This window comes from Sparus aurata, chromosome 20, assembly GCF_900880675.1.
Source record: "Sparus aurata chromosome 20, fSpaAur1.1, whole genome shotgun sequence".
Taxonomy (NCBI): Eukaryota; Metazoa; Chordata; class Actinopteri; order Spariformes; family Sparidae; genus Sparus; species Sparus aurata.
In genome coordinates, this window is record NC_044206.1 from 20,562,981 (window position 1) to 20,583,095 (window position 20,115).

General features: G+C 39.0%; 1 protein-coding gene across 1 annotated transcript; it reads left to right on the forward strand.

The window, feature by feature from the left end:
• The first annotated feature begins 716 nt into the window (after positions 1 to 716).
• LOC115570831 (5-hydroxytryptamine receptor 3A-like) lies at positions 717 to 13,432 on the forward strand. The gene is made up of 10 exons (XM_030399590.1): positions 717 to 813; positions 3,956 to 4,113; positions 7,200 to 7,244; positions 8,550 to 8,659; positions 9,200 to 9,369; positions 9,539 to 9,699; positions 11,532 to 11,742; positions 11,847 to 12,020; positions 12,564 to 12,649; positions 12,964 to 13,432. The coding sequence occupies exons 1-10, from the start codon at positions 774 to 776 to the stop codon at positions 13,183 to 13,185; spliced, it is 1,377 nt and encodes a 458-aa protein (XP_030255450.1). The 5' UTR covers positions 717 to 773; the 3' UTR covers positions 13,186 to 13,432.
• Positions 13,433 to 20,115: the final 6,683 nt, after the last annotated feature.

Genomic DNA, 20,115 nt, shown 5'->3' on the forward strand with positions numbered 1-20,115 from the left:
ACTGCTACCTCAGGAACTTAAGAGAATTGAGATAAGGGTCTTGTTAGCATCAAAAATGACTCTCATAATATCTGAAAGCCAAAACCCGACCTTTAATTACTCTTCTCATTACCATCTCCGCATTATCTGTTATCTGTTGTTGTTCGACTAAATTGTCAGTTCATTTATTTTACCCTGAATTATTTAGTTAATAAACATATATAATCGTTTGTCGATGTCTGTGCAAGTCAATTCTAATGTGGAGAGAACCGATGGATCTGTGTAAAGAAACCACTGCTTTAGAATATGAGATTGAATGTAGATTTTGCAATTGAATTGATTTGAAATTGATTTCAACTGTTCAAGCTAAACTTGTACAACCAGATTTGACTAATTTCCTCCGGATTAGTCAAATAGATAAAACAACAGAGATGGTGCCCCATTTACGAGTGTATAATTAATCACCAGTGATTAATTACATCTATTATTAAGTAGTGTATCTCCACTGTAATATAATATTGTGGAATTTAATGGAAGTGATTGCACTAGCTACAGTTTGTGCATCAACCAAAAATGGATCTTTCCACAAACTCCATTAAAATTTCTGTGATTCAATTGTGGAGAACCATTGCCGTAGACTACTATCAAGGACAAAGTAACACAAAGGGGGTTGGTCATTCTGTTTGTCCAGCCCTCTTCGAGTTTGAGCCAATATTTAAGGACAGCACTGAGTTGACTGGGATGCACAAGAGTTGTACTCTGACAGACTTTGGGCTCATACCGGTCCTGCAGTCATGATGCTTGCTGGCTTCCTCTTTCTGCTCCTCCTCACAGGTAAGATTTCTCTCATCCTCACAGCGTCTCTGATGCTTTGGATAATCCACAAACCTTGCTGCGAACATCTTTCAGTGGAATCAAGTTTTACCAAAGAAAACTGACTGAATAAATAGAGGTCTGGCTAATCAAGAGTTACAAGGATGCAGTTTCTGAAAAGAGGTGATGTGACATGATGCTATATGCTGTGAGCAACAGAAAAACAGAATCACTAGATACTTCTAGAGGTTTAGTGAGAACTGAGGGCAACACAGTCTTTAAACAAACATGAGCAAAAATAAGTGCAAAATTAAAAAAAAAAATCATAAATATATCAACTAATAAGGAATTAAGCATCGTTTTATCAATAAATGTTTTAAGTTTTGTTTGGATTACAAATGATACATTTATTTTCCCATTCAGTATTTTTATTACAAACATGTATGCTGTATAAGAATATTTTCATCATTTGTGAGCACATCTTGTTGTTTACGTTGGTTGGATGAAGTAGTTTTTAAACAGCTCCACACTGATTTGGACTCAGATTTGGCCCTTGTAAAACACTTACCTTTTTGTTGTTCAGCCACACCTGAGGTGTGACTGACTGAAGCCAATCGAGCCAAACTTGAGACCCGAAAATACAGAGGTTCTGGGATCTTCAAAAATGTGCAATTCAAGGACTGTATGTCCTGTGTTCTGGTTGCTTTAAAGAATGACAATGACAAAATAAAAGGTAAAATGCAACAGCATTTATTTGTACTTAATTCTATAAGAAAAACGAAGAATAAGTTACTTTTCATTAATTTAATAATTTTTGCCCTTGCCTCTTTCCGTTAGAGTTTACAGTCAGACCAATGATATTTAATTCAATTGTTTCCTTATTAGGGTGATGTCTCTTATCTGTGTAATCTTGGAGCTTCCTGAGGATGTGTGTTGGGCCTCACCCCACAAACAAGGAGAGGCCTGTAGGGAAAATCAAAATCCAAACTACTAGGGCCTTATCAACCTGAGGAATTTAGGTCTGGCAAACTGTAATTTGAGCTACTGTCCATCCCTAAACTTTCACCTGTCCCCTATTGGATTACAGTGGCCGCGGGCCATAAAACTTAGATAGGATGACCATGACCGTCACTTAGAGCTTAAAGGTCAGGAGATCCCTCTGCACGTCACATTTCCAGGGTAACATGATGCTGTAAAGAGACTCGGGTTCGATTCAGCAAACTGTAAGGGTATGGTTTGATAAACATTTTTCAAATTTGCTTGACATTACGCGATGGGCGAGACAGAGACTGTTTTTGTTTTCCATTTGTTTTTGTTAAAATATTCTTTATTACTTTTGGGATCCATAGAGGAACACTGTACAACCCACTCGTTAAGTGCAGAAGTTAGAAATTATCTTCAAAGGGAGACAGAACCATAGAGGTCTGGTCCTTCAATTTGTTCAATCCCGCTGTTTTGCTCTCATAAACGGGAGCGCAGCCTGCCTTCACTCGCTGTCAGCTGCAGCGACCCCACACTCGCTTCCAAAATTATAGTATACAGCGTGTTTTTGTTTTGCTTATATTTGTGGTGATAGGACTGCAGAGTCCTACTCATGGTTTAACATACTTTTATGCTAATTGTGATATTACGCTCTCTCGGAGCTCAGTGGATAGCTTGTATAGTTTTGCTGCTGTGTGTGATTACAGTACTTCTTATTGCGGCTCAATCAGTGGACGATAAATGAAGCTCTCACTTAGCTTTATTCCTTTTACTAACTCACACATCCGCACACAGGCGTTCGTGTAGTGATCACATTTGGTCGACACACTGACTGTCATCATTTTTGAATTCCAGGTATATGATTCAGCAGAACTGGAATCATCACCTCTGAATTTGTGTTCTCGTTTGACTTTGCTAAGTCTCTTAAACATGATTTCCAAATTCACTCCCATCAAATTTGCCTTTTGTTTTTGTGGTGCTAGTTGTAGAAAGCAACTGTTGTTTGTTGAAGCAGGTGGTTTGTGGTTTGGCAAAAGCTTTAATAAACACTGTTGGTTAAAATTGAGCAGTGTCTGTGATTATTTTGCACAATCCCATATTATAATAACAGCTGGTTGAGACAGTCAGTGCTTGGATTTACTTTCTGATTCTGATAAATTTCTGATAAATTTCAGGCTTTGAGACTAGAAGCACATCATTTGATAATTGATTCCTGACTTCAGGGTGGTGCCCCATGTTCATTAATGAATCATAGTAACCTACGTTTCATTAATTAACAATTTAATTAATAACAATAATTAATTAATATCCAGTATCACTTCCCAACATGGTGAATACTGCAAACAACATATTTCATTTATATAGTTTTCTTACAATATTTTCTACCAATGTGAAAAGCACCCTGTGTTCTATTGTCTTAAAATGCCTGAAAACTTAATAAAATTTGCGCTTAACTTGAAAAAAAAAAAAAAAAAAAAAGTAATGAAACCTTACATTGTGATAACTTCGCTAAAATGTCCCGATGGTTATTGTAAAATATTTTAGTAATATTTATTGAGAATGTCTGACAAGTTCTGGTGTGTCAAATCCCCATATCATAATCTTTGAGGTGAAAGTGAGTAAAAATGTACTTTTCATTATTTTAAATTGATTTGAACCCCTATTTTGAAATGTCAGAAGTCAAAAAAGGCAAAGGAGACATTTCATTCAATTCAGAAAGAATCACTCTTGACTCAGATACACAAAAACATCTGATTGGGTCACTCATCTTCTGCAGTTGTTGTCATCTTATAATTGTGTCTAATTCAATGGTCAAATGGACAATCCTCGCTCAAGCAATCAGCAGGGATACATGTGGGTTAATTTCCCACTGAAAGGGATTTTAGTTGAATGCATCTTGCCACCTGTTAAATTACAATATGTTAACATTAAGTGTTACATTTTTTGCAAAAATGTTCTGAGTTAGAAAAGGTACTACATATTTGAGTTTAAAAATTTACCCTTGCATGGACTTCATATGATGGATGAATGATTAATGATTAATTTATCCATCATATGAACAATGATGTTATAAATTAGAAGTCAGCGAAGAACTTCACCCAAACGTCACATTTTTCTGATTACTTTTTGTTTAAAAATGAACCTCTCTCGCAGTTAACGCGCCTTGATGCTTTCTCTGCAGGAGAATCGTCCAACAGTAGCTGCAGCTATCAGAGCCTTTTTATGCATTTGTACCCTGAAGGTAAGGTGCAGCCTAACACCATGACCCGGCCTGTTAAAAACCACACAACACCCACTGAAGTAGTGCTGGATGTTCTCATCTATGCCATTCTAGATTTGGTAAGTTGTATATTTAGAAACTACTTATTATTTCCTCTCCCCAGTGCCAACCAGTACTAATTGGCTTAAATTTGTTTGCATTCATTTCATTGAGTTTTTGTATTGCTCTTTTTTTTTTCTTTAAAAAAAAAAAATCTTTATTGAGATTTTTATAATCACTTAAACATCAACACGTTCGATAACATTCAACACAGTTGCAGTCGATTAGCAGCAAGTGTTGTTGAGTCACAACAAAGTCTTCAGGGTATATTCCCAATATACAGAGTTTGGCTCGCAAAGGAACTTTCCTTCCAACCATAAGACCGATAAATCTTATTACACTCTTCCAGAATTGTCTCTGTGTATATTTCCATAAACAATTAATTGATGTACCTTTTTCTTTTTCTCTTTCTGCACTTCACACAAATATCAGGGACATTAGGAAATATGTGGTTTTTAACCTTCTAGGTGTGAGATTGATACGCATCAACCATTTTTATTGTATTAGCTTAAATTTTGTGTTGACAGACAGGGTCTGAGCCTTAAAACAAGCCACTTCCCAATCAGCTTCTTGAATATCCTCTTTCATGTCAATTTTCCATGTCTCCAGCTTTTTGGTAACATTAATCCGTAAAACAGTCAAAATTGTCCTATTCCATCCATATGGGATAGGGTTAATTCCTCAATCTTAGACAGTGGAGGTACAGATAACAATTGTTTATGTACTGATAAGATTAAATGTTTCAGCTGCAAGTATTTCAAGAAATGTTATCTTGGAATACCATATCAGAATCAGAATCAGTAATACTTTAATATCCCGTAGACGGGAAAATGTGTTTGTCTCAGCAGCGACAGAATATTACAGAACAAAAACCAATATCAAAAATAAACAATATAATTAAAAAGGGAAGATTAGCTGCAAATTATTATACACAGATTTTAAATACAAATAATAAATATGGGTGTTAATGAAATTGACCAGATGAAATGAGTTTTGTACAGACATGTTGCACAGTGCAGAGTACAGGGTGAGGTCTAGTTTATTGTTCATGTGAAATCCCAGGTACTTGTAAGATGTCACCATCTCAATGTCCATTCCCAGGATGTTCACCTGTGTGCAGGGTTGTCTGTGCCTGCAGAAATCCACCACCAGCTCTTTGGTCTTCCCGGTGTTGAGCTGGAGGGGATTCCACTGGCACCAGTCCACAAAGTCCTGAGTAAGTTCTCTGTAGGCTCTGTCGTCCCCGTCCCTGATGAGGCCGACGATAGAGTCATCAGAGAACTTTTGTAGCTGATTATAGGACATCAAATTGTCTTCTGCATATAAGTCTGACATTTTCTCACCATCTGCTCTCCCCGGTACTAAGCCATTATTACCCCATATAGGGGAAAACTGTGATAATGCTGGTGTTTCTCATATGTTGGTGCGCAGAGTACCACACTGAGATCGTGTTTTGGATCCATCGGTTTAGCATCTCCCTCACTCTGTCCACCATGGGTCGTGATTTAAAGAAACTAGAGTCATCAGAGGCTGACTGTGTGCGTGAAGAGCAGAGTTTAGACTTTTTAACTTGACTTTTAGACTTTTATTCATCAGGGAAATTCACTTGTTACAGTAACAGTTTGACAGACATACAAGTACAAGACTTAAAAAATACTAAAAAAAGACTATATGCTATGTACAGTATATACAGGCGTCAATGTGCATTGTATACGGTACAGTATATACAGGCATTTCAAGGTGGAATTCCTTTGCTTCACGCGGTGAAGAAAAGAAGACCAACTTCCCATCATGGACCACTCTCATCTTGCAGGGATTCAGTTGAAATCCCTGAAATATTCCCATCTCGGTGAACAGCTTTCAGGCTGTGTTAAACTCCCACCGTCTGTGCATCGTTTCTGCTGAGAAGTCCCTTACAAAAGTTAGTTTAGCTCCATCGTGTAGGATATTCTTCTGTGATGAGAGACGGTAAACAGCCTCTGAATCCTGGAATTGCCACAAGAGAATAAGAACGGCTCTGTGTTGGTTGGATATATGCCAGATGTGATTATTGTCACGTTTTGTCCCGCAAGTAAAGTTACCTTTTTTTCATTGTCTTGTGCTTCCTGTTTTATGTTGATACTCACCTCTTGTTACAGGTCCTGCACTACCTGCCCTCATGCGTTTCCCTCCTGTGTGATTTCCTGCCTTCACTAATGTAATTTTCTCCCCTACCCTACAAAACATAGTTTTGCCCTGCGTTTAAGTAGCCATACTACCCTACTATATAAATATTTAATATGTCCCAATACAAAGCATGTGAAATGCAGTATGTCAAAGATACCAGGATGTCCTAAATCACTATACCTTCGTCTTGATTTGCAGTATACAAGCCATCGGGCTTTTGTTGGTTATTCTATCCCCTGTGCATTAGAAGATACATCACGTACTGTATGTCACTGTGTGTCGTGCAAATATAAACAAAGCTGAACAAAAACATTTGACAGCTCACTGACAGATGACAGCTCATTCAAGTAATGTGCTCTTTGTACTCCCTAATTTTGTGCTCAGGCTGTGACAGATGAAGGATCAAGATAGTGAAAGTGGTATGTCCCAAATGTATGCAGACTGCAGTGCAGCTGCATTATGTGGACAGGCAATTAAAAAACTCACTCTCAGTGTTCCTTTCCCTCTGTGTCGGCGCGTTTTGTTTTTAATCACAGCAAAACCTCTTTGTTTTGGGTTCATACCGATGTGGTTAAAAAGATCAATTCAGTCTACTTGCTGGTAACAGTTTTATTTTTATTGATTTTAAAATGTGTATTAAGAAACTGCCACTGTCTGGGATAGAAGGAAAGGCATTACACAGCTGAGAACTGGGCACCAGTAAGCCTCAGACAGTGCTGGGAGCTGCAGTCATCCAGACACAGCTTCAGATGGAGAAATTCACCAAGCTGGGTGCCACAAGTGTAATAAAATAAAAATGAATGATCCTGCGCTCAAACTTGCACTTGTAATGCAAGGCGAATACTTTCTTACATGCTGTTTGTTCAGCCTACTGCCTGTTCAAAGATGTTTGCAAACTTGTAGTAACTTGTATTAACACTGAATGTTTCTTTACATGCAGAACGAGAAGGACCAGAAATTTACTTCGTACGTTTGGATTGACATGGTGAGTTCTCTCTGGGAAAGAAAAAAATGTTTGCCTGATGTGAAAATCAAATTTTCTTTTTTTAAGTGTAACAATTTAGATAATTTTTTATCGATTTAGAAATTTTTTACAGGGTACCTTCTCTATTATTACAGGTAATGTACGTCTACTGAGCAATAATCTAAACTTTTGAGATTTGCAGAGAATTTACACTGAAATTACAACTGGAAACTTATTCCAATGTCTGGACATTTCAGGGATAATGGAGTGATGACTTCTGCATCACTCAAAGGCCTAAATCATATATGATATTATGTCAAACAAGCAAAGTAAATTAAACTTGGGTTACTAAAATGAACGTGGTTCATTTAGGTATTTACTTCACAATAAATGTCCAGTAGACACTGTGTTGTCATTGATACTGTCAGCGTCTTTAAACCGTCTCACCTCAGCTTTGTTAATGGATGCTTCTTTATGGCCACCCACCCTACATCTTGTAGTTACCATATAACTAAATGTAATAAGGACTTACTTACTCTTACTCTGTAACTAAAGAGAACAATAGGAGAACATTTTATTTAGATATAACTTGCCTGAAAACTGTATTAACACAACAATTTGCTGTCAGGAGAGTATGTAAACCATACATGAGAGATATGATTCATATTTAGTGTTTCGTCTTGTGCTTTAGTTGTGTTTACTTCCTGGGATGAATGCAGACTGTGTACAGAGCTGAAACAAGGTACGCTTGCACTTTGAGGAGCTGCAGGTTGAACACGACATGACTTCAAACCTGTCAACATGTGGTTACACTGAACTCAAATGACATGTCGAATGGGTGGGAGGCCATAGATGCAGTTGACAGTGAGACGGTATCCATGACAATACAGTGTCCAATGGACAATTATTGTGAAGTAAATACACAGATGTTACCCTCTACTTTCCCAAGTTTTACTTTGCTTGAATGACATAACATCTTAAGATCTGGGCTACTGAGTGATGCAGAAGTCATCACTCCATCTTCACCAAAATATCAATTTAATGGAATAGGTACCCAGTAGTTAATAAATAGCTTCAGAATAAATTCCCTGTAAATTAATCCCAGACGTCCAGATTATTGCCCAGTAGAAATACACACCCTGTAATAATAAAAATAGGCTCCCAGTTTTTACATCTTGTTCCCCAGTAGCTACATACATGTATTGGAACGTACAGTACTAGTATACCATGAGTACAAAAGATTACACCGTATCTCTGGAGTACATTACAGTCCGCTGTTATGCAAAGCATAAGCAAATCAAAATGTCTCCCTGTTTTCCTCTGTAGATATGGAAAGATGAGTACATTTCTTGGAATCCCGCAGAGTTCTGTGGTATTGAGAACATTACAATCCCTACTCAACACTTGTGGACGCCAGATCTAACCATTGAAGAGATGTAAGTTTGAATGGGTGTACTCTCACGCTCACAAATTTAAATACACTCACAACAGTTATGGCCTTTGTTACCGTTGAGAAATAACAGAATATTAGTGTTTATATGCCAACAGTTTAGCAACAGGATTTAGATATGTTTTATTTACAATAATGTCTATTGCCTATGCTGTATGTATGGTATTGTTATTGTTCAATGACTTACCAAAGCCAATCCAGATAAAACTAATGCCGCTGCAAAGTGACTACATCCTCTCAAAACCTTGTTGTGCTGACAATTTGTTTAAAACCATTATTAACACATTTGATGTGTAATATTATCATACACATGTGAAGATAGTGTTCTCTATACTTAAAACAACAATTGTAAATTGCAACACATTCTCCCAACTAGTATTACACAGAAATCTCAAAGTTTTACAGAATGTGTTGTAGTTTATTTTATACTTACAGTGTATTTTACATGAAGTTATCGTGTTTAATATATTTAGTGATACACTATGAAAATTCAATTCAAAGGACACATGTGTTTGTTCTCATTCAGGACAGAGAAAGACAAGGCCTCTGCGAGTCCTTATCTAATTGTTTTCAATGATAGTGAAGTCTGGCTTAGGAACGACATGTTGGTGATCAGCACCTGCAAGATGAATGTTTACAAATTCCCCTTTGACAGTCAGAGCTGCGACCTCTCCTTCAAGTCTGCCATATACAGCGGTGAGTCATTCAGATGTTTCATTTAAAAGTTTAATAAAATTCCTATTAGTTGTTCATGTTTTTTGTGTCTTAAATGATGTTGAGTCTGGCTGAACACGTATATACATTCCTTCTTTATTATCCTGCAAGGAAACCTTGCAGTTAATTTTTTTTTAATCTCCCACTTCAGATGCGGAAATGCAGTTTTTTCCATCGGTGAACTCTTCACGGAGCACTAATTGGACTCTTACGATGATTCGTTCCCAGTCTGAGTGGCTGCTCATCAACATAACCATCACCAGCAAAACTGTCGACAATTTTGAACACAACCAGAGCATGTTGGTTTACACTGTAAGTTTCTATGGTTACAGACACACAGAGATGAAAAGTGAAGTTTTTCAATTCCACCTCTGTGTCTCAAGGCAGTACAAGTACTTTCCTTAAATATTTCCATTTAGTGATCCTTTATATTTTATTTCATTAAATTTCAGAGGGAATCATTGTTTTGTCTCTCCACAAAAAAATACCTGACATCAATATTTTATGTTGTTTGTTTCGGACATGTCAATTCATAAGCATCACATTTCATCATCGTTCAAATAATACAACACACATGGCCGAAAGGGAAAAGCGGGAGAAGCCAAAGCTTATCAAGTCCCGCCCCCATTACCCAACGTATAAAATCTTCATTCTGATCTTTTCTTGTCTTTTGCAAATTACTTTTTTCTTTTCTTCTCTTTTTTTCTTTTGTTATGACCTTTGACAAAACATATTACAGCAGTAGCATACAGAGCTGAATTCAAGCTCTAGACAGTACATACAGATTACATGTGTGTCTGCACATGTGTCCATATTAGTCCATCATGAGTGAACAACAGTCTCATCTTATGGCCTCATCTTATAGCCAGGCTTGCCACAAAGTCAGAATATCCAATTGAGAGAGAGCAAAAGTCCAGTGTATTTATTATTTGTTGAGATGGTGTTGGGATGGTGTAAGAGCCCTTTAATGCATTTTCATGTTATTCATCAGTCTCCTCTGCAGCTTTTATGGCTGCTAGCTTCGCCATGTCCTCCCGATTGGTGGCTACATCAACTCGCATCTGTATCACGAAGTCGCGGATTGTTGAGATGTCAGAGCGTATCCCGACCACAGCACTCCGAGTATTGGCGTTGTCCGCCCTCGCACTGGTCTGCTCAGTAACGATCTTTCTCATTTTCCAATATTGCATAAAGATTCCAAATCCCAAAGCGATCGTTCCAATTGTCATGAACGTGAACATGTACACGTCCTCGACATCTTCCACATCCAGTGCGGCAAGGCAGAGGACTCTCCAATTTTCCCAACCATCCTTAACGTAGCCGGACATAAAGGTCCCGTCCGGGCAATAATTTACAGGTAAAAATTTTACTGGTTGAGCATGAAGGGTTCTTGTAACATATTTTGTTCTTAAGCACCAGTGTTGATAACTACGCCTGCTGTAGCTGTGTGACGTCATGACTCTTGTATGGCCTAGTGGGCTACCGTACAATGCGCGCGGCGCGGAAGTAACCACAGTTGAGCTCTATGCCCATGTGTGGTTCTTTCAGCAATGCATTACAGTTTGATTTTGATCAACAATAAGTATAACAGCAAGTGCAAAGACTGTCAGACTGCATGGCCAGACAGTCAACTCAATGGCCTTCAGTCGCATATGAGGATCATGAGTATACCCACACCTGCCCTCTTTAAACTCTTTAAACCCCTGAAATCTTTTCTAGAGAAAGATTCAGTCCCTATCCAGGAGTTTGGTTGCTAAGCCAGTGCTGTTTGCTAAACTTTATCATATTGGTTTTACATCACCTCCAGCAGGAACTTTGGCCTCCAGTGCAATGTGCATTGTGGACAAGATGACCAGACGGACAATCAAAGCACATTTCAAGATCAGGAAAATGACAAACTATTTGAGAGCTGCATAGAAAACAGTGTGACAACTTTAAATCCTCAAGAAATATTTGTATCTTTCCCAATTTTCAGCCTTCTCCTTTCATAGCTACATTTACCCGAGTGATTTGACTTTTTCGTGCACCAGTGTAGACGTAGGGCATTACCATGTTGTTGCAACTTGTGTGCGACCATATATCTGTCATACCTGTAGTTGCTTCAGTTCAGCCTTTATTTGAATCAACCACCTGACCCTTCACAGATCCACATGAAGAGGCGCTCTGTTCTCTATGTTGTCAACTTCATGCTGCCCATCCTGTTCTTCTTGGGTCTGGACTTGGCCTCCTTCCTGATCCCAGACAGCGGCAGCGAGAAGCTCAGCTTCAAGGTCACTGTGCTGCTTGCTGTCACTGTGATGCAACTTATTCTGAATGAAATCCTGCCTTCCTCTTCAGACAGGATTCCACTTATAGGTAAAGAAACTCTGAGTCACTGCACTTCATATGAGCGGGAACAGCACATGCTGAATCAATGTGTAGTTATTTGTCCACATTAACGATGATGTTCTCCCCTTTAGCGACCTACATTGTTGGGATTTTTGGTTTGATGATGCTCAGCCTCGCGGAGACGATTTTGGTGATGTATCTGTTGGAGAAAGATTCGAAAGAAAATGAGCCAAACGGAGACCAAAGCCTGAGTGAGGACTGTGGGGACAAACGAGGCAAAGTCAGCCTTGATGACTGTTTCAGGGGTGAGATTTACAACAACTATTATGGAAGTCTGAATGATATTCATGATCTCAGAAGTAGTTTAAAACATTCCAAAATAAACTAAATATATCAATAGAATGTGCAGAAGGAATATAAGAAGTTTTAACATTACATGTTTGTCCAAAGCCACTCCTCATCAGTGTTGTCCTCCATCGCCCCCGATCTGAAAACCTCCTTCTTCTGGTGGTCTAAAGCTCCCGTGCTAGCATTGTAATTGCCAACAGTCCCCCTGTGCTCTGAGATCCCGGTCTGGGCAGTGTCAGCTTAGCTAGCTGCACAGCCATCTCAGCTAACTAGCTAAGGGCAGCTCCATTTTGCTGCAGCTATCAGTTACTCTAGTGATGTACTGTCCCCTAATTGTCTTAAGTATGATTTCCACAGGTGGTCAGTTCTTACATAGTTCACCTTTATGTTACTTTATGGTTTCTCTGAAACAGTGATATGTAAAATGTCGGTACAAATGAGGTAACTGTGTTATTCTAAATATATGCTTACCATCTTTTGGGTCTAATTCATCATTTCAGGCATTAATAAATGGATTCACTCTGCCTGTGTCTGTGATGTGTCTGCTGGTAAAACACCACCCAAAGTGCTGCCATTGCCCCAAGAGGTCAGGATGAAGTTTTACTTTCAATATTTTACACAAATTGACTACCTTATCCTGCTGAAATATTGTGGCTGTGTTATTAGGCCAACATTTTGCAATTCCATCCAGAGGAAGTGCCCCAGGAAATGTATTTGAAGATATGAAAAAGCTAAAAATATATACATTGATTCAATGACTAATTCAAAGCTTTGTGGCACATGCTCATGATATACAAAAATGACAATTGACACAAAAATGTGAATGTGAAACTTGATAGCAGGTACTAATAGCAGTGTTATCATCTGTTTTTAACCATGGTTGTTAAATCACTTTTTCAGGGAAGCCGCAGCCAGCTGATGGAGGAGTCCAATAACTCTGAAAAGTTGAGGGAGATGGTGAAACCACCGTCTCTGCTCCTCAACAGCAAGAAGGAAGAAGCGAAGCCTGCCGGCTACTGGAGGAGAGTGTGTAAAAGAATCAGCACAGTTTTCTTAATTTTCTATATCATAGCTGCCAGTGTGTTTTTAGTCTATATGGCTGTCTGTTGGAATGAAGAATAGTGCTAAAAAATGACACATCAAGAAGGTGTTGGTTTTACTCTGCATCCACAGGGGAATATCGAAACAAAATGTCTTGTGATAACTGGCAATGTGTCACCCTGCAGCTCAAGGTGAAGCTGTGATTCTAAAGTTTCTGCCCCAAACTTTGGCGTCTGAACTTATACCACTAACAAACATGTTATGCTCACTCCAACCAGTCTATGTACACATCCCTCATAATCCCAAATAATAAAAGTTGTAGACTGATGTCTTTGCTACGTAGTAATCATAATCCTTTTGTACAAGGAATCCACCAAGGTCATGTAAAGAACACGCACTTTTGATAGCCCCAGTGATGGTGAACGTAAATTCCCATGCTATAAACAACTGCACCAGAACAATGCACAACCCCAATGCATAAAACAAATCAATAAATCATCAGAGCCAGCCGCTCCATAATAAAAACGTGTCTTACCGTCACACAGATATCCATGTCTACCTCTTCATCCTCCTCCTGCTCATATTCCACTGTCCTGTCTTTCTCCCTGGTGTGCTGGCTCAGCTGTGTCATTAACATTAGCGCTAGCAGTATTACCGCTAGTGCTAGTTGAAGCTGCACTTGATTTTAAAAACAAATCAGTCAGTTTGCAGCATTTTTCACCGTCAGCCAACAGTGCCCTCTGAGATTTCTCTCTTTTTCTCCACTTCACCCTCGTGTCGCTTGATGCCTCGATTAATTTTTTTGCTAGCTTAATCTCAGTCAACTTCCAACTTCCAACAACCACACAGAGTATGTGTGTATGAACTATATTGATGCATGAAAGGGGGCGGAGAGAAACGATCTTAGGGCCGCCGGCCGGCCGGCCAGTCCAAACTGCCCACGAGGACCGGTGGCCCCTCTGGCATCTTCCCAAATACTAGATTAACAGTCCATCACTGCCTATCAATATCAGCAGTAACCAAATTAGCAGTTAAATCTCTTTACCTTGAATACACATTCAAGGTAAAGCAGGTTCTCTCTCAACTTGGTTCTCTCTCAACTTCCTTAAACTGAACAGTGACAAAACCAAGGTCCTCCTCGTAGGCACCAGATCCACTCTGGCAAAACACAACCCCTTCTCCATGTCCATCGACAATTCCACAGTCCGACCTTCACCCCAGGTAAGGAGCCTGGGTGTCATCCTGGATGGCACCTTAACCTTTGAAGCCCCATCAATAACGTTACTCGCATACTTCCATCTACACAACATCAACCACCTCAGTCCCGCACTCACACCAGCCTGCACTGCTATTCTCGTAAACACCCTGGTTACATCTCGTCTGGACTACTGTAATTCTCTCCTCCATGGTCTTCCTCGGAAATTACTCCATAAACTTCAACTGGTCCACAACGCAGCTGCTCGTATCATCACCAGTACTCCCTTTGCAGAACACATCACTCCAGCCCTGCAGCAACTCCATTGGCTCCCTATAAAATCCCACATTGAGTTCAAGATTCTACTCCTCACTTTCAAGATCCTTCATAACCTGGCATCATCCTGTCTCGCTGAACTGATCCATATCCACACACCCTCCCGTACTCGCTGATCCTCTTCTACCATCCAGCTCTTCACCCCATCTGCCAACCTAACCACCATGGGGTCAAGAGCTTTCAGCCAATCTACCCCAGCCTCTGGAACTCTCAACCACCAGACATTCGCACTTCTGACACTGTCTCCACTTTTAAATCTCGCCTGAAAACACACATTTTCGGCGTGGCTTACTCTGTATCAGCCTAATTATATAATCACACTCCTGCCTATTCTCTATTCCACTCTATTGCACTATTCTCACCCCGGAAGCTCAACCCTGCCTAACCCGGCCCGGTTGACTTCCTGTATGGTGAGGACTGCAGAGTCTGAATTCTTGGCCGAGCTGGCACCATGTAATTGCATCCTGTTACTTATCTATGTTTATTCGCACTAAATTGTCCCCTGTTCTTTTTTTGTTGTACTGTTGTTGCTATGTGCGGTGTCCTTGAGTGCTTTGAAAGGCGCCTTCAAATAAAATGCATTATTATTATTATTATTATTATTATTATTATTATTATCATCATTATATTTCCCTCTTTTTCTTTAACCTCAAAAAATTTATCACAACAATAGCAACTCTCAAACACTTCTAACACATCAATTAGCTTGACTTTAAACACAGTGGGCCCACACACTCACTCACACGCGCACACCCACGCAAAACAAAAACATGGCAGGCCTGTGTGTCGGTGCGGTGGGGGCGATAAACTCTCTCCTACCCGGCCGATTAACAGCTTATCTCACCGGGTAATTTCCATTGCAGAGACACAGTTAACAAGCGGATGAGACGAACCTAACAGCGGAGGCCGGCACGTGCACACAGGGGAGTGCCAAGGGGTGCTTGAGCTCCTGCCCTTTTTGCCTCGTATTAAAAAGTGCCCTTTTTGCGTGTTTTTTTTTAATAAGAGAAAGAGAGAGAGAGAGAGAGAGAGAGAGAGAGAGAGAAGCCGCTGCCCCATGGAGAACTCCACCACGCAAGTAGATGAGACGTGACAGTGAAGCGACTTGAACCTTATCGAGTTATAAATCCATTAACATAACTTCCTTGTGGGGGGCTAACAAGTCTTCTTCAACTTATTCAACGTGCTTAAATATGAGTCATATTTCAAGAGAGCGCCCATTTGTGCTTGTTAAGGTAACTGCCTGTTAATGAGCGTTAAGAATAATCTGACAGCTGTCTCTGTCGACTGTTTATCTTGCCACAAATCTTAAACTTCTTCCAGATATTGAGTTTATGTGACTTTGCTGTTGTAAGCATTGCTGTTCCTACTAACAGTCACATTTTTAGATGTGTAGCCTGTATTTCTAGTTTACACTTGGCCTCCAATAAATAGCCTAATAATAAACCAGTTTTTTATTGCTTTTTAAGAATTGCAGCTGAATTGCATGTCTTCCAAGCCTCAGTATTATGATGATGTGAATAAACTCATGTTGACAATAATTTGTTGACACAAAAGAAGTGGCAGTTGCATATCACTCACAGCTACACAGGATACACAGCTAAGTAGTAGTAGCAGCTTTCTATGAGTCCTTTGTTTATTAATTTTACAATAATTAATCTACATAGTTATTAAGGCCTTAAAAACATTGTGCCGTGCACTGTGTGCGTGCACGTACTACCCTTTCTGACTTTGAGCCCCTGCCCCTCTATAATCATGTGCATGTCCCTGGTGAGAAGTAAGTAAGTCTTCTTTAGATTCTCATCACCACACCGATGACTACAGCAGAATCAGAGAGGTGCTTCTCTACATTAAAGAGGATAAAAACTGTCCAGTGGAACACCATGAACGCACAATACCACCTTAATGCACTGGCTATGCCCTACATGGAGAAAAACCTGATACAGAACATGCCTGACTTTAACACCAAAGTCATTAAGAGGTTTGCTACTCAGACTCACACACACACACACACACACACACACCTACACACATGCACACACCTACACACGTGCACACACACGTGCACACACACACACACACACACACACACACACACACACACACTAACTCACTCTTTCACACAAAAAACACACACATATACAACTCAGTATTTGCACATTCCAATTGGTACAATTTATGTTCCTTTGCCAGTTTTTCCTGTGTTAATCTTTAATCATCCACCTGTAAATATTACGATAATATGCAATTTTGTATTGTAATTAGTATTCACTAATATATTTAATCTGATTGCTACACATTATGTTCCTATGACAGTTTTTCTTTGTATATAGTTATCATCATCATCCACCTGTAAATGTCTCTCAAGAACTTTAATTTTGTATTAAGAGTATTCACTAATCTCGAATCTCATATCATTGTCATTATTTGTCAAACTGTTCATTTCTAAAAGGCAATTAAATGATTATTGTTTATCCCTAAAACAATGGTATCTTTTGGTTGGGGTTCTTTTATTGGGATAGTTACCGTAAGCTTCTGGCACACACAACCCCACCTAGAATTATTTTTTACCAGCTGCCACTGCTTATTACCTCGCACATCATAAATCAAGCCGCCTATTTTGTGAAACAGGTTACAAGGTTGTAGTCTACAAGTCAGGCTTAGATACCAGGTAACGCACTGGAGTAATTTATAATATGTGAAGAAAAAAATAATTTGATGTGTAAAAATTGTTACACTGTCCCTTCAACAATCATAAAACACATCCCTCTCTTCTAAAAGTATTATAAATGTTTTTGTATATGTATTTAACAATATCATTATGGATTTCTGTGCTGTTCACATCTGCATTTTTCGACTTAATGTATTCATATACACATCAAAGTTATAATATGTGATTTCTATACTGGATCTGAGGAGATGTATGAAACTCTTTTTTAATCTCTGAATGAACAACAAATAAAACCTACTGTGTCCAGATTCAAAGATGCATCTGCACTCCATGTATAATTTTTGTAATGTATATTAGAATTATCTGTCACGCTGGGGTATTACATCCATTGATTTCATGTCATTTGTCATATTATGAGAAAATGTAAAATCTCTAAAACAAATTCATGATAGGCTAGAACAGGTTTGAATTATATGCTTAAAGGTTGGTTTTCACTTCCATGATTTAGCATTTATAGGCAGCGTTGTACTTAAAAGTCATAGTTGAATAAAACTAAATATATTGCGAATAACATCGGTAAAGTCACCCATACAAATAGTGTGACGTGAATATCTTGATTTACTAGAATTAACAGGAAATTATTCACTGTAGTTTGACCTGCCGAGTCCACCGATTCATCAACACAGTTCCAGGCAGCAATAGTTGACACACAGCTTATGGAGTCAACAGAGGTAAAAAAAAAAGAAAAAAAGAATAAATAAATAAAAACCATAAGCACTCAATTATTATAACTCAGTGAAATCTAAACAAACAGACATGATACATATTATCTCAAATAGGATCCATAAATTCACATAGAAATAAAAAAGGAGCTTATTATAGGTGCAGAACTTGGAGGAAAATCTTCAAGTTTTTAAGTTTTTTTTCCAATATTAAAGTAATCTATTGATCAATTGATCTATTCAGGAGTACATTACAAACATAATAGCAATTTTAAATGATGCGAGTTCTCTGGATGTTAAACTGGCAATCCATGGGTCACATGTCAAATTGGACTGCAGGAGGAAACCTGGAGGGGGCAATGAAAACTGGAAGTCTCCTGGGAAAACAGGAGGATTGGCAAGTATTACTAAAGCAGGTTTTCTTGTAGCTTCTTTCTGTAGTTTGCTTCATCCATTCTGGACACGGGGTAACAAAGAAGTGAAAAGTTTTTGGTATTCCCCTTTTCTTGTTGTGTTGTGTTGTGTTTCTTGTAGAAACAGAATATACTACATGTGTGCTGTTTACTGGATATTATATATGGAGAGAATGATGATAAGTTCTAGCTACAAGTGCAAAAGAGTGCAGTGGCCATACAGGAATAATGAAGTTCATGATGTATCTAGTCAAGATGCTTTCTAATACTAATGTGTAAAAGCTGACAAGAATTTGGGAATCAGGAATTTAGCCCTCTGAAGTATCCAGAAAGTTTTGTTTTTTTTAAACCAGGACGGTAATGTGCACCGTACAGTTTCTATCCTGAGTGAACTTTCATATGTAACCTCAGACTTCCTTGTTGTTTAAATCTCTTACTGCAAACTCCAAACCAAATGGTTTCCCCCCTGTGTGAACCATCACATGTGACTTCAGACTCCCCTGATGTGTACATTTTTTACCACAAGTTTCACAACAAAATGGTTTTTCAACTGTGTGGACTCTACTGTGTATCTTAAGATGTGCTGTCCGATAAAATCTTTTCCCACATATCACAACAAAATGGTTTGTCTCTTGAGTGGACTCACATGTGTCTCTCAAAATTACTCTGAAGGCTAAATCTTGTCCCACAATCATCACAACCAAATGGTTTCTCTCCTTTGTGACGATCTGGATTGGGGTTCCTTGCAGGTTCAGATCCTCCCCACTAGTCTCTATCAGTTTCTGGTGTTGTCTGCATTGTTGAGCTGCTGGCAGAAGGCTCTGCCTCCCTGTTGTCATCAGTTTGGCTTCGATGAAGTTGTGAAGACTGAGGTTTCTCTTCATCACGACTCTTTTAGTGACAGCAGTGAATGGGGACCTGATGAAACTGCTCTCCATCCGGACTGGTCCAGAGTTCCTCCTGTTCCTCTTATGTGTTGTGGCTGATGGTCCTTCTGGTCCAGACTGGGGCTCCTCTTCCTAAAACACCAACTGCTGTTGGACATCTGCCAGGAACGGACAATAAAAACAAATATGATGTAAGAAATATTCATCCGATTAGCTCACAGATGGACACGCTCTCCTTTCACTTTTATGTCACTTTTAAGACAAAAGTAGATGCCATTTTAATTTAATTATGACAAACTGAACCTTTCTAATGTTTTAAATTGACTTGAAATTGTCTTGCATCTGGGTCTTTAAACACAAACACCTGCTGCTAGAAACACTCACTTGAGCATCCAATGTGGATCAATCCACTGCTCAAAATAGTCCCGCATAAAGTTAGCAGCTATATTTGATGATTTAGTATTGATGCTAATTCTGAATTCATGACTCAATCAGTTGTAACCAGTGGGCTTGATGAGAGGAACGGAGGGACAGTAATAAGAGACGGACTAAGTTAAAAACCCTCTTGCTTGGAAACTGCACTCACACAGCTGAAAACTGGGCCATTAAATCTTTCCACTTCCTTGCAAAAGTGCACTCTGGAGTACGGCTACATGTGGTTGGAAATCACTTCTTAGATTATGGAGATGAAAACAAAAGAAAACACAAGGATTGGTCATTGAGTTTGCCCAACCCTCTTCCAGTGTTGTGTTATATTTCAGCACTGAGTCGACAGCGATGCACATTT

Excerpts from the sequence above, each read along its gene's own strand:
- LOC115570831 (XM_030399590.1), top strand. The coding sequence starts at position 774 with ATGATGCTTGCTGGCTTCCTCTTTCTGCTCCTCCTCACAG. Across the intron at positions 9,700-11,531 it reads AGAGCATGTTGGTTTACACT|ATCCACATGAAGAGGCGCTC; the intron begins GTAAGTTTCTAT and ends GACCCTTCACAG. Across the intron at positions 12,650-12,963 it reads TGCTGCCATTGCCCCAAGAG|GGAAGCCGCAGCCAGCTGAT; the intron begins GTCAGGATGAAG and ends TCACTTTTTCAG.